At 43.4% G+C, this 13,913-nt stretch overlaps 2 protein-coding genes across 5 annotated transcripts; one reads left to right on the top strand and one right to left on the bottom strand.

The window, feature by feature from the left end:
- The first annotated feature begins 512 nt into the window (after positions 1-512).
- Positions 513-5,055, top strand: LOC113404938 (lysosomal aspartic protease-like). The gene is made up of 10 exons (XM_026646018.2): positions 513-712; positions 786-872; positions 948-1,074; positions 2,074-2,197; positions 3,238-3,356; positions 3,489-3,598; positions 3,696-3,782; positions 3,858-4,014; positions 4,097-4,303; positions 4,488-5,055. Exons 2-10 carry the CDS (start codon positions 811-813, stop codon positions 4,647-4,649), a joined length of 1,155 nt encoding a protein of 384 aa, XP_026501803.1. The 5' UTR covers positions 513-712; positions 786-810; the 3' UTR covers positions 4,650-5,055.
- Positions 5,056-5,103: 48 nt separating this feature from the next.
- Positions 5,104-13,433, bottom strand: LOC113404935 (PHD and RING finger domain-containing protein 1). Of its 4 annotated transcripts, none has more exons than XM_026646015.2 (10): positions 13,314-13,433; positions 12,993-13,228; positions 12,437-12,910; positions 12,198-12,293; positions 11,639-12,085; positions 11,274-11,567; positions 6,931-11,203; positions 6,761-6,855; positions 5,411-5,557; positions 5,104-5,325 (listed from the first exon to the last, which is right to left on the bottom strand). In XM_026646015.2, exons 2-10 carry the CDS (start codon positions 13,125-13,127, stop codon positions 5,221-5,223), a joined length of 6,066 nt encoding a protein of 2,021 aa, XP_026501800.2. In that variant the 5' UTR covers positions 13,128-13,228; positions 13,314-13,433; the 3' UTR covers positions 5,104-5,220. The 4 variants fall into 4 exon arrangements, with proteins under 4 accessions (XP_026501800.2, XP_026501799.2, XP_026501798.2 ...); XM_026646014.2 differs by having other exon boundaries at positions 13,301-13,407; XM_026646013.2 differs by having other exon boundaries at positions 12,993-13,396.
- Positions 13,434-13,913: the final 480 nt, after the last annotated feature.

Below are 13,913 nucleotides of genomic sequence, written 5' to 3'. Positions count from 1 at the left end.
CCCATAGCAGCGTCATATTGTCAAAGTAGCGTTTTCGTGCGCTATTTAAATATGGAATTTTTAATTGGATATTTTTCAGCAAATATGTACTAGAATTTAAAAAAACAACTTTTACTGGGTTCCTTAACCTCTACTAAATAATATAAAATGAATTTTAAAAACCAATCAAATAGCCTATTATACTTACACTTTTTAGTAAAACACAAATATAAGAAAAACATAAATCAATCAAATTTCTAATTAAAATTAATACGAACAAATGAGAACTTTCATCAAAATAATATGGTATTTCTATTTCGAATATATGTTCGTTTTCTAAATGTATCTATTTATAAATCTAATAATAATAATAGGAGACACGTCTGTAAAATAAAATATGCCTGCCAAATCCGGCAAGAAAAACATAAGTAACAAAAATAAATAAAATATACAAACAGGGCTGCCAGAATTGGATACAATAAGTGTTATAGTCTTATTTATCCAATAAGTACTCTACTCTACTGGCAGCCCTGAAAATAATAGCTGACACTGACATATTAACAAAGCAATTTTAAAAATGACAATGAATATTATTCTATTTATTGACATCTAAGTATATAACAGTAGTGTTTTACCGGTAATTTGATTAATTGGTTTTAATAAGGAGGTGGTACGGCACGTATTTTTCGTACATAGATAGTGGTGCAGGAAAATAGTTGAAGATTCATAAACAGTACGTATATCGTCTCTAAATCCTTACCAGTATTACTAAGAATGTATTATACTTATTACATTTTATATTACAGAGTCTGGCGGTGACTTGCAGTAACAATGAGTAAATTGTTATACTTATTCGTTGCACTAGCTGCAACATGTTCGGCAGAGTTTTTAAGGTAGTCGGTTTTTTAATTAATGTTTATTATATTTACGACCAAACTGACATCTGAATATTTTATTTTATTTTATAGGGTTCCTTTGTATCGCATGCAGACTGTCCGCAAGCATTTCCATGAAGTGGGTACTGAACTGCACATGGCTCGCATTAAATATGCAGCCACAGGACCTGCCCCTGAACCACTTTCTAACTACTTAGATGTATGTATTTTTTATTCTGATACTTCTTAGATTATTTGCTTATATATTTGTTTATATATATTTTTTTTATTTATCTATTTTTCAATTAAATAAGTATAATATATTTATGGAAAACTGTGTACCTTATATTTTATCACAAGATTGAGAAAATAAGAGCAAGTAGCATCAATTTACTATTTATATAATTTTTGAAACATCTGTACAGAAGGTAGTTTTTGTACCAGTTTGATAAATGTTGTTTCTATTGTTGTCTGGAAATGATAGTTTCTGCAGGCACTATCTTAGTCTTTTAAGATATATTATCTATTTATAATGTGTTTATGTATCTCATATTGTTTGTTTGCCGAGAATGTGTTTACACAACTGATAACCCCATTGACATCATACATGTGTCACTGATTGCACTCGGTTCGGGCTTACCTTTTAAATAATTTTTTATTGCTAAATTATCTTAAAAATATTTGAAAGGAACTTGTAACATTTTGCTGATAACAAATATTTATATGTAAACTTAACAATCTACATAAATAAAAGTAATTTAATAAACATAACTTAGTTTGATAAGACACTAATTTAAAAAATTGTTTTATCATAGTTATTGTATTTGTATTAATTGCCATTTTATTGATGACAAACATCAACAAAGTACATTACTCAAGTATAAATTTGTCAAGTTTCCAATATTTTATTATTTTTGATATAAAAGATGAAGATAAACACAGAAAAACATTGAAGTAAATAATAAATGTCTACTATTGAATGAGTAACACCGAGCTATGCACAATGAAAGCTGACAAAGATTATTGACAATCCCATCATTACACTGATTGCTAATCCTAATTTTATGTCTGAAAAAGACTTAAAAGAGGCCACTTGGATAAAGAATATTTTGATTCTGTAAACCCCTTAACACCTCACTTGTGAGGCTATTTACAACAAGCACCTTGTATAAAGTGTTTTTTTTATGTATATTTATACAGATTATAATATTCTATTCAGGCACAATACTATGGGCCAATCTCGATCGGCAATCCGCCTCAGACATTCAAGGTGGTATTTGATACGGGCTCCTCCAACCTGTGGGTGCCTTCCAAGAAATGCCACTACACCAATATTGCTTGCTGTTAGTATTGTTCCAATTTATTATAATATATAATTACTTTGATAATATTTGGTATATATAATTACTTTACTAAAATTATTATTTTTACCTTGGAACAAATGAATATAATATAACTCAAATGTGTGGTAGCATGGAAACAGAACTGAATCAATTTTAATTAGATCTTAAGTTAATGTTAATCCAATTAAATTTATATAAACAAATACTGCTTCTTCTAATGTATGGTATATATTGAATCTGACATGAGCACGTACAATTTCCTTAAATCAATTTTTAAAATTAATTCAAGAAGTTGAGTCATCTAATGGTTAGTGTTTTCCTGTGTCCATAATCGATAACTGAGCAGTAAGTACTACCCACATGAACCTGCACAAAGCTTATTCTAAATCTACAGTCATTAGTACAAAATGATTTATTATGCAGTGGACCCCCTAGTAATCCGACAAACGTTTTTCAGGGCAGTGTCGGACTATCGAATTTGTCGGATTATAGAGTACTGCCTAAGACCCCCCTCCGGTCCGGATTTTTTTTACAAAAGTGTACCTTCTAATCCGACAAATTACATATCCAATGATAAGATTCTATATGTTATACTCTGAAGTACCAATCATACTCATAATTAATTATGGCCACACTGCTATAACATGTAGTCAAATTCAAACTAAGCAATTAGAATCAAAAAACGCGTCGAGCAGTGGCGCGTACAGATTGTAACCTGCTCAATCATGCATTGTCCACATTAGCGAAGATTGTCAAAAAAATATCTATAATAAAAGACATATCGGATTACTAGGGGTGCCGGATTAGCCAAGGACCGGATTACCGGTAGTCCACTGCAATGTGTGCAGTGATTTCTTTTTTAATACTTTGATACCGTACAATCAATTTGAAATAAATATTAACAATTATTTTATAATATAGGATTAGTTGAGGTGGATCTTGCCCAATATCTACTATTATCGAAAATTTTAGACATTGTGTACCATGGGGTATTCTGGGGCATAGGGTGATTTTCTTAATAATTTCAATATTTTTTCCAGTGCTGCACAACAAGTACGACAGTAGCAAGTCGAAATCCTATCGTAAGAACGGCACAGACTTTGCCATCCACTACGGCTCCGGCAGTCTCTCGGGCTTCCTCTCCACTGACGATGTAACCGTGAGTAACTTCGACAAAACTTCGTGGTGGTCGAAAAAATAAACACTAAACTGTTTAAAGACATTAAAGCTGCCATCAGAATGGAGCATAAATTCGGAACTTCGTTAAAACACTGGTTCTGTGGTCGTACAGGTGGGTGGGCTGACGGTACGTGCGCAGACCTTCGCGGAGGCTATGTCCGAGCCCGGCCTCGCCTTCGTAGCCGCTAAGTTCGACGGCATCCTCGGCATGGCCTTCGCCAGGTACTAGACGCGGCTCAAGTCTACTTTTAGTTCTTACAGTCGTATCAATCTTAAAGTGCAAAATTTGAGTGTCTGGCCGTCTTCGTATGAATTACAGCATCGCAGTCGACGGCGTGACGCCCGTCTTCGACAACATGGTGGCGCAGGGACTCGTGCAGCCCATCTTCTCCTTCTATCTGAACAGGCGAGTGTGCCCCCGAGACCGACGCCGAGTGAGTATCGGGGCGTGACCGCCGTAATGACGCCCGGCTCTGCGCAGGGACCCCAGTGCGGCGCAGGGCGGCGAGATCATCCTCGGGGGCTCCGACCCCGCGCACTACAGCGGAGAGTTCACGCGCGTGCCGCTGTCGCGCGACACGTACTGGCAGTTCCGCATGGACCGCGTGCTGCTGAACGGGACCGCGTTCTGCGCCGACGTGAGTGCCAGACCCCCCCCCCCCCGCCGCTAACACCCCGTGGCCCACACGCCCCGTGCCGTACTGACCGCCCCGTGCGCAGGGCTGCGAGGCGATCGCCGACACGGGCACGTCGCTGATCGGCGGGCCGGTGGCGGAGATGTCGGCGCTGAACCGCGCGCTGGGCGCCACGCCCGTGGCCTTCGGGCAGTTCGCCGTGGACTGCTCGCTCGTGCCGCGCCTGCCGCCCGTCGCCTTCTCCATCGCCGGCCGCAGCTTCGAGCTGGACGGCGCCGACTACGTGCTGAAGGTATTTGCCGCCAAGCTCGGCGGACTCGCTACCGTTCTGTTTCTTTTTTCATGTTACTGTCTACGAAACCGAATGTAACGGACAGCTACAATACCCAATATTCCCGAGTCCTCCTCCGAAAGTCATGAGATAAAGCCTCCTCTCCTTTTGAAAATAAGGTTTAGTGGTCCGCTCTCTGTTTCAGGTGTCGCAGTTCGGTAAGACGATCTGCCTGTCGGGCTTCATGGGGCTGGACATCCCGCCGCCCAACGGGCCGCTGTGGATCCTCGGGGACGTGTTCATCGGCAAGTACTACACCGAGTTCGACGCGAAGAACAAGCAGATCGGCTTCGCGCCGGCCGTGTAGATGCTGCGCGTCGCCAGCTCGCAGTTGGAAGTCTCCGGTGTGAGACGATATGTTAACGATTAGACTTATTATTGTATTTGTTAAATAAATGTTTTTTTTTGTTATTTAGGATCGACATCTGCTTAAGATCGATTCGATATACTTACTTAGGTTCAGCTATACGGTGCAATATTATTGTTAATTGTAGGTCGATGATAGACTTAGATGTTTATTAAAAAAAAAGGTGTATAACTTTGTATTCAGATTGGAACTTTAATTCTTCTAAGTCATACAAAAATCTTCTACATGTAACGTTTAAAAGACACTAGCTCTCTGAGTCGATACTAACTATAAGTAAGTCATAGTGTTACCCGATGTCGATAAGTGCAACACACTTATATTTTCAATACATACTTTGCAAAATCGATTGTTCGTTTCATTTCTCGATCCGAGAATAAACTAAGTAAGTCTTCCATCGTGATTTAAATCTATATTATTTTATTCATTTAAATAAAACGTTTAAGTAAAATACATTGTCCGTACATAAATTATAATTACAATAATCTGATAGAACATCCGCTACGCTACGCGACTACGCCATTCCGAGTTTGTGTTTTTTCCTGAACTTCTTCACGTAAGCTTCCACGAGGGCTTGGATCTTCGTCGGGTTGATCTCGCCCGACTTGTTGTGACAGATCTGTCGAAAAAAACACGTTAGCTGGCCAGCCTGCGAGTAGGGTGCGTGCGCGTGCGTGCGCGTGCGTGCGCGTGCGCGTACGTACCTTGGGCACGGCGCGGCGCAGGATGTCCTTGTACTCCTCCTTGGTGACGCGCTTCTTGTTGTAGTGCGGCTTCAGCACGAGCTTCACTTCCTCCACGACGCGCTCCTGGCGGTTCAGCTTCTTCAGGAACTGCGCACGCACGGACATCTATATCAATCGACTTTCTAGATACTGCGTTTAGCATTTTCCGTGTACCGAGGTCTAGTTAATATTTAATCGGTTATGTCTATTATTTAAATAAAATGGATACTCTTACTTATTGGGAGCGAATTTACATACTGATACTGAGTTTAAGTGTAATTTACAATAAATAATATACATATTATGTAATAAAATTTACAAAAATTTGTAAGTTTTGATCAGATTGTTAGATTTGGATAACGTGTTGAATGCTGTGTGAGTCATATTATGAGTTTTTTACCATTATATTGGAATGAAATAGATAAATGCATAACACAATATTAATACGACGACTACGACGACGAAAACTATCATTGGATATAAGAAAAAAATGCCATCATTTCCTAGAATTTAGTTCTTATAACGACACAATCGAATCGTATTTTTACAGATGGTTCAACGAATCGTTTCCTGGCTAGGAAAATTGATTTTTAATCGGGCCCGAGACTTCTTTGAGTAATGTTTGTTATTCCTAATAGTTCAAAAGATCACCTGAATAGTTAATGTTTTATGACCATCGTGTATAATATAGCCTACTACAACCTCAGGAGAAGTATAGATTAATAAAAAACTTTGACACTGAATTGACGCGACATCATTGGTCGGTTTTATAATTAACCCTAACTAATTTATTGCGAAGTTGTTATCGTATTATTGGAAGTAAAATTGTAGTGGATATAATTAATTGGAATATATACTTTATATTTTATAATATGCCAAAAATATTAACAAATATATGTAAATATTTTACATCTATGGTTTGTTTATCTTCACTCCTGTGATTTGCGATTCGAAATTGCAATTAAAGAGGCAAGTGTTTTGTTTGTAACGATAAAGAAAGTAATCGCCTTACCAAACCTTAACTTATAATACAAAACTATTACACTTAACTACTCATATACACCTTAATTTTACTTTCAAAATTCCGATAACAGTTCCGTCAAACGCAATTTTTTCGCAAATCCATTGTGAATATCATAGATTAATCATTCTCTCGACCAATGATATCGCGTCAATTTGCTGATAAATGTTGTTTATTTGGCTTTTCTCCTCTTATGGAAAGGAGTATATAAGTATAAGTAATGCCACTTACAACATAAAAAGAAACACACGTGCAACTATAGTTTAAACAAAACTCGCGATACCGACGGAACGGATGACGTCACTCACTTTACTCTTGACTTGCATCTCGACGGCGGAACTCGGCAAGTCGTCCAGAATTTTCAGGTTCTCCTCGTCTATTTTGACGCCCACCTGCGTCTTGCCTGCCGGGAAACGGATCGGTTAGGGGCACGTTCGAGGGACTGGCCGCCGGCGGAGGCGGAAGTAGGTAGACGTACCTTTCTTGCGGTCGAGGCGCACCGGCACCTTGGAGGCGGCGCGGACGCGGCGCGGCGGCGGCTCGAACAGCTCGCCGAAGTCGCTGGAGCCCGGCGAGTAGGGCGACGCGCCCCCGTCCGACGGCGGTCGCTGCAGCCGCAGCGCCTGCATGGGCTTCACCGGGTTGGACTTGATCGGCGACGGCTTGCCCGGGAACAGCTTGGGCGGCACGCGCGTCGGCGACGGCAGCACGATGCGCGGCGCGGGCGCCGGCGGCGGCTCCGCCAGCGCGTCCGCCGGCTCGGGCGACGCGTCGCGCGTGGACTGCAGCAGCGCCATCACCTTCTCCACGGGCGTCAGCGGGCGCCGGTCCAGCACCTCGTCGGCCGACAGGTTGCTGCGCTGCGCCGCCTCCAGCGTGATGAGCGCGCGCGGCGGCGAGGGCGGCGCGGGCGCGGGCGCGGGCGACGCGGGCGACGCGGACGCGGGCGACGCGGACGCCGAGCGCGTCGGCTCGAACGGGTCGTACGCGTCCGGCGACTGCCGCTCGGAGCCCGCGGCCTCGGCCTGCTCGTCGGGCCGCTCGGGCGGCTCCGGCGCGGCGGGCTCCGGCACCGTCGGCTCCGGGGGAGTCTTGGGTCCGAGCGCCGGCGGTGCGGGCTCCGGCGCCGGCTCCGGTTCGGGCGCCGGCGGGGCTCCCGCCTCGGCGCCCTCCCTCTCGCCGTGGTCGCTGTCGCTGAGGACGATCACGTTCTTCGGCGAGGGCGTCAGTTCTCGGAAGGGTGATCGTTCGAGGTCGATGATGGCGACGGGCTTGGCGACTTCGACTTCCGGCGCGACGGCGGCTCGGCGGCGCCGCCTGCGGTCGCGGCGGGTCTCTCGTCGACGTCGCCGATCGCCCTCCTCCCCGCGCTCCTGCTCCTTGAAGCTCACACTGACGAGGATGTTGTCACCGGATGTGAACACCTCCTTCGACGGCCCGGCGGCGTCGCGCACGCGGCGTCTCTGCCGGTCCGGGTCGCGGCGCCTGCGCTCGCGGCGCTCGGGCTCGTCGTCCGATCGCAGCGGCGGGCGCGGCTCGGGTTCCGGCTCGGGCGGCGGTGTGCGCGGCGAGGGCGGGCGCGATATCGGCGAGGGGGGCTCCGGCTCGGCCTGACGGCTCGCGCTGCGCCTCCGCTTGCGCTCCGGAGAGACGGCAGCGGGGGCCCGGCGGGCGGAGCGCGTGCGTTTCTTCTTTTTGTTGGCGCGGCGCGGCGGGCTGGCGCTGACCGAGCGGCGCCGGGCGACTCGCGAGCCGGAGCGGCGGCGTTTGCGGCGCGGCGGGCTTCTGCGCCGCGGAGAGGCGCGCGGGGTGCCCGAGCGGCGCCGCAGCGAGGACACGGAGCGCCGGGCGCGCGTGAGCGACGCCCTGGAGCGGGCCGGGGAGCGCCCCCGCGCGATGCTCGTGCGCCGGGGGACGGACCTGCGGCCGGGGGGCGACCTCCTTCGGGACAGGGATCGTCGCGACGGCGAGGGTGATCGTCGTATTCTAGAAAGGGAGCGGCGGCCCCTGGAGGCCGAGCGCCGACTCTTGGAGAGCGAGCGGCGCGAGGAACGCCTGTGACGCGAGGCGGTCCGCCTGCGGCGAGAGGGCGCGGGTGAGGGCGAGCGCGGGGGCGGTGACAGGGAGGGCGAGCGACCTCGCGGCGACACGTCTCTGCCGAAGGGGTCCTTCTGCTTTCTTCTCTTCTCGGTGACGACAGTACGCACGTCGTACCGTTCGAGATCCTTTCTCTTCTCTTTACGCCTACGCTGCCGGCTCTCATTGCCGTCGCCGGAATCACGGCGTTCTCTTTCGCTCCTTTTCTCGTTTTTGTCTCTCTCTCTGTAATTTCTCTCCTTTCCGCTTTTACTGAGCTTTTTAAAGGAAATTTCACTCTTTTTTCTGCTCTTACTCTTTTCTTTTACGTCTTTCTTGGACTCCTTCTTTTTTTTCTTCTTCGCCCCCTCGTCGCGGAGTGATACCTTTTTTGCCTCTTTCTTTTTATCGGCGATCTCACCCTCCTCGTTCTCGAGAGGCACCCTCGTGGGAGAACCACGCGAAATCTCTGACGCGGCTCGTTCGTTCTCTGAAAACATTTCGTTCCCTTCCTCTTCGGATATCATTTCCGTGTCCAGGCCCTCCAGTCCTTTATCCTTTTCAGTTTCGAACGAGGCGTCTTTGTTAGATTTGTTTTCGTCGAGACACGGCGTGTAACTCCGTTCATCTTCTGTTTCACTTATGGATTCAGTCATTTTTTCAACATTATCATCAACTCTAGCAACTTCTAGATCAAGTTTTGGTGATTGTTCTGTGAATATAATTGGTACGTCGTCATCACCGTCGGAGTGACATTCTTCATCAGACTCCTCTTTATTGACTGGAGAGACTTCACTTTTGTCTAATGGCGAGTTTGATCCTATATTTTCGCATTTATTATCATCATCTTTATCATCCACTGACTCTTTTATAATCTGTTCTTGTTTCTCTGAACTATCCTTATCAATAATATTGTTTAGAAGTGGATTTGAAGATTTAGTGATTTCATTGGATTCGAGTGGTAGATCACACTTCTCGGGCGAAGGAGATTTTTTCTTTTCACTCTCATCAAATTTTTTCTGACAATTTATACTTATTTTCTCTTCAGGCATTTCTTTAGTAACTTCCGATTTTTCGTTAGCGTCGACATCCTGACTTGTATCTTCTTCATCATACAAACTAACTTGCCTTTTAATTAAGGATGATGTATTTAGTTTAATTTTTATAGGGTTACGTGTATTCGTCGTTATTGGACATCTCTTCGACACCTTTTCTTTATATTCTTCTTCCGATTTCTTCTTTTCATCCATATCATAATTGCTAACAAGTGGCTTTGTAGAAGTTCTGCTAACATCAGCTTTCTTTTCGTTATTTACTGTTTCAGATATTGTTATGGGAGATGTCGACGGAGGTGTCTCGTCGTCTTCTTGAACTAAATCTTCTAAGCTATCCTGAGGCTGCTCCTGCGGCACCTCATCAGTCAAACTGCTGCTGTTATTTGCTATATGAACACTAGTGGCTGAGTAAATTGAGAAATTGGGACAATCGCCATCCGAATCGTCATCGCTTCTGTCATGCGTCTCTGCGTTCTGAGGTACAATTAAATTTCTATGCTCTTTGAGAACCTGTCTGACGGCTGTGTCTAATATATTGGGCGGCACGTTCATGGCGCTGGTGTCGATGCCGGCCAGGATACTCTGCACCGCTGGGGGCGGAAGTATTTCGGGCTCTTGCGATTCTATCGGTTCATCGTCACCGCTGTCGTCGTCGTGTGTCGGTTCTGTAGGGTCATATTTCTCCGTATCAATGACGAGACCCGAATCGCTTTTTTCGTCCTCGGATTTTTCCACTTCTGAATTTTTCTGATAATTGAAAACAGGAGGCTCCATCATCGGCTGATACGCTTGAGGGTCGGGCAAGGGGTGGTATGCGTGCGGTTGAGTTTTCTCTTCTCGCGTTTCAATTCCAGAAAACATTTCGGAATTCGTATTTGTATTAGTCGGCGGTACCTGCCCCATTCTCATATCAACGGGATTTTCGAATCCACCGAACGAATGACGAGACTGAGTCGGAGGCACATCTTGTCTAGGAGTGGGTGCTGAAGGGCCTCCGCCACCGTAAGGTTGCCAGGATGGTCCCAAGCTGAAACGACCCTGGCTCTGATCATTAGGTCTCTGATGGTTTGAGTAATTGCTACCTCTATTATTGTCCATAGGTCCTGGCCTTCTCGATCTGTCGAAGTAGGCGTCATCGGTGTTTGAATACTGCTGCGGTCTTCTTGAAAAGTTATCATAATAGTCGGTGTCATCACGACGCATGTTATTGTTTTGATAATTGTATGTGTTTCCTTGTCTGTTTTGATAGTTCCCTCCATAATTGTTTTCGTAATTACCTCCTCTATTAAAATTATTTGAATTTTGCTCACGATGATAATTACCTCTGTAACCTCCTCCCCACCCACCGCCCCTGTTCTGGCCCGGGTATGAGGGTACATTTCGAACAGTCTCATTTGCTTTTGACAAATCGAGTTTCTCCTCATTCTTGGTAACAACATTCTTTTTTTCTTGATTTTCCTTATGTGATTGAATCTTGTAATCAACATTTCCATCTACAGAGATTGAAATTATAGATTTTTTTGAATGTAGCAAAGTTTGGCTTTCTAAAATGTTAGACAGAATGTCTGGAGCCGACGATGCATGAGGCGGGGACGGCACCATTATCATTTTCCTTCTGGCCTAAAAATTAAAAAAATTAGTGTCTCAAAAATAGAATGATTTTGAAGACAATCAAATTCATGAAATTTACCTGTCTGTATGCACTCAGTATATTAGATGTTGATCTAGTGGCTACTGCAGTAGATGCTTCTTCCGAGTTTGCATTTTCATCATCAGAGAAGTAATCTAGTTCATTAGGGTTTCCATACAGTCTGAGTGAAGGAATGCCAGCTCTTTGACGTTGAACAGACAGATTACTCCTGTTAGCATTTGATGCTTGTACCATTTCTGGTCTCTGGTCAGTCTTCAGAGTAGCCAATTTAGCTCGAACACTCGCACGAACATACGATCGTCTAGCAGCTGTTCGTGGTTGTCTTTTTTTAACCTAAAATATAAAATGTGTGTTAATATTTTTAAGACTTGAGAACTTTTACATAATATATAGAGCAATTTTACCCTTCTCCTTTTCACTTTCTTTTTAACTCTTTTTGTAATTGGAAATTTTCCATTCTCCTGAACCTCATATTCAATAATAACAGTTTTAGTTCTTCTTCTTTTATATTTTCTACGTTTTGTTATTGCTTGACGTCTGTTAGTGGTACGTGAACTTCTTTGTGAAATTGTTGAGCCTCTAGATATTACAGACAATTCATTTATATTGTTACTATTGCCATGACCACCACTTGAAGTTGAGGGTTGATCAAGTCTGCCTGCATTCCTGGATGATCTCCTGACATTTCTTTGTTGCCTCAATAAAACAGATCGTGGTCCAAGAGGTAGATCTATATCAACAACTCCTTCCAATAAATCTTCCACTTCAGAAAGATTGATGTCCTCCAGCAAATTACTCTCTCCATTAAGAGAAACATAGCAATTTGGGCAAAGCCACTGATCAGCAGGAACCTACAATTACATGTAGTGTTAGAAGAGAATAAGTAAGAATTAATAAAAGCTCTCTTTAACCTTTATAAAATTATATGAATTCAGTAATAATCTTGCATCATCAAACAACTACCTCGGAGAGTGGAGGTGAGAGACACTGCATGTGGTAACCGAGGTCACAGCCATCACATAATAGCATAGTTTCTTCATCTTCAATACTGCCACATATCTAATAATAACAAAAACATGTCACAATCTTCATGGATTTCATTTACTGTACTGAACATTCAACTTGTGTTTAAATTATTAATAAAATTAGAAAGAACAGTTACTATTTTATTAAAGTAATATTAAAGTATATTGGTGACAAACCTCACACACAGTTGGATCTTCAACTACTAAAGCCTCGACAGAAGGCCTTCGCTCTATGACCTTTACTGGTTCTTTTCTTAACACACGTCCACCGACACAAGCCTTGACAATAATGGAATTGAATGTCATTCTATCCACTGGACATGTGTTGACATTTTTCGACCATTCTGTGATACAGTCTAAACAGAATATGTGCTCACAGCTTTCAGGTGTTCCTACTTCTTGTTCTTTAAAACGCAAGAGACATATTGAGCATTTATCGGAATTGCCTTCAGAGCTGTCAGATGCAAAGCCTGATATCGGTTTGGATGCTGAAGTCACAGGTCTGGAAGAATCTGCGTGCTCCGTCGACCAACCAGAACTGTCGCTTTCTGCTTCAGAGTCTCGAAGCTTCGGCAGTGTTCGCCTTCGTCTAGTTCCAGCGCGCACTACTGAACTTCCGCTGCTATCACTTGCCTCCTCATCACTGAGCACCTGAAAATTGTCATGACTTTCTTGTAAAAGTTGTGACTGATATGTGAACGTATCTAAGGAAGTAACTGCTATTAATATTTACTCTCAATCTCTTTCTACGTGTCCCCGCCACGCTGATGCTACCATCGCTTTCAGAGTCTGATGATGACAAGACCACCACTTTCTTGATTTTACGCTTCGGCCGCGGCGGAGAGTCATCGCTTCCATCTTCACTCATCCTAAGACGTAAACAGCGCGTACGACTGGTGCCTCAATACGCACGACACGAAGCTATCCGCAAAGGTGTAAATGACCTCTGCGTATTAACTTTTACAACATCTGAGGAAAAATGTATGGGACTCATTCAGTTTTATATTATTATTGTTGTATGAAAACTATGCAAATACATACAAATATGGCATACGCTCTAATAAAAAGTATTTTTATTATTTTGACAGCAAGCCGCTCTCGAAAGTCTATCGGCCATTTTCATTCCAACAGATATTTAATTATTTCTAATATTTATTCACAGGTAATAAACAAGCAAGCATGTTGGTAAAATATATCTTAATGTTTTCATTCTTTTGCTACACATAAAATACAATCAGAAAAATATTCAGAAGTCTATTCTCTCGTGGTAACTTGTTTCTTATGCATGTTTGAAAGGGTATAAGTAGATGTATTATTAATTACTTATAATATATATTATACAATATCACTTTTTTGTATTCGTTACTTACCATTGTGCAATATTTTTTTTATGGATCAAATGATAAATTATCAAAATGAACTATAAAAAGACTAAAATAAATTAAATATAGATAAGTCGCTGGCATCAGGTCAATTGGATTCCGATGATCGATAATAAAGGTATAATTTTTTTATCTTTTATCCACCGTCGTCGACCGACGAGCAGTTAACCAATATTATAATAGGTGTTTATGGTTTTGTTAAATATGGAATAAAAAATGAAAAAATCACGATGTGGTATATGTTTTACGGCAATTCACATTTTTATAAGTAA

This window comes from Vanessa tameamea, chromosome 11 (genome assembly GCF_037043105.1).
Source record: "Vanessa tameamea isolate UH-Manoa-2023 chromosome 11, ilVanTame1 primary haplotype, whole genome shotgun sequence".
Classification (NCBI taxonomy): Eukaryota; Metazoa; Arthropoda; class Insecta; order Lepidoptera; family Nymphalidae; genus Vanessa; species Vanessa tameamea.
This window is presented reverse-complemented; position numbering and strand designations above follow the sequence as displayed.

Bases quoted from the DNA above. Each gene is read 5' to 3' on its own strand.
- LOC113404938 (XM_026646018.2), top strand. From the start codon at position 811: ATGAGTAAATTGTTATACTTATTCGTTGCACTAGCTGCAACATGTTCG. The intron at 3,357-3,488 runs GTGAGTAACTTC...GTGGTCGTACAG, and splicing joins TCTCCACTGACGATGTAACC to GTGGGTGGGCTGACGGTACG. The intron at 4,304-4,487 runs GTATTTGCCGCC...TCTCTGTTTCAG, and splicing joins GCGCCGACTACGTGCTGAAG to GTGTCGCAGTTCGGTAAGAC.
- LOC113404935 (XM_026646015.2), bottom strand. From the start codon at position 13,127: ATGAGTGAAGATGGAAGCGATGACTCTCCGCCGCGGCCGAAGCGTAAA. The intron at 12,911-12,992 runs GTAAATATTAAT...GACAATTTTCAG, and splicing joins CACGTAGAAAGAGATTGAGA to GTGCTCAGTGATGAGGAGGC. The intron at 11,568-11,638 runs GTAAAATTGCTC...TTTATATTTTAG, and splicing joins AGAAAGTGAAAAGGAGAAGG to GTTAAAAAAAGACAACCACG.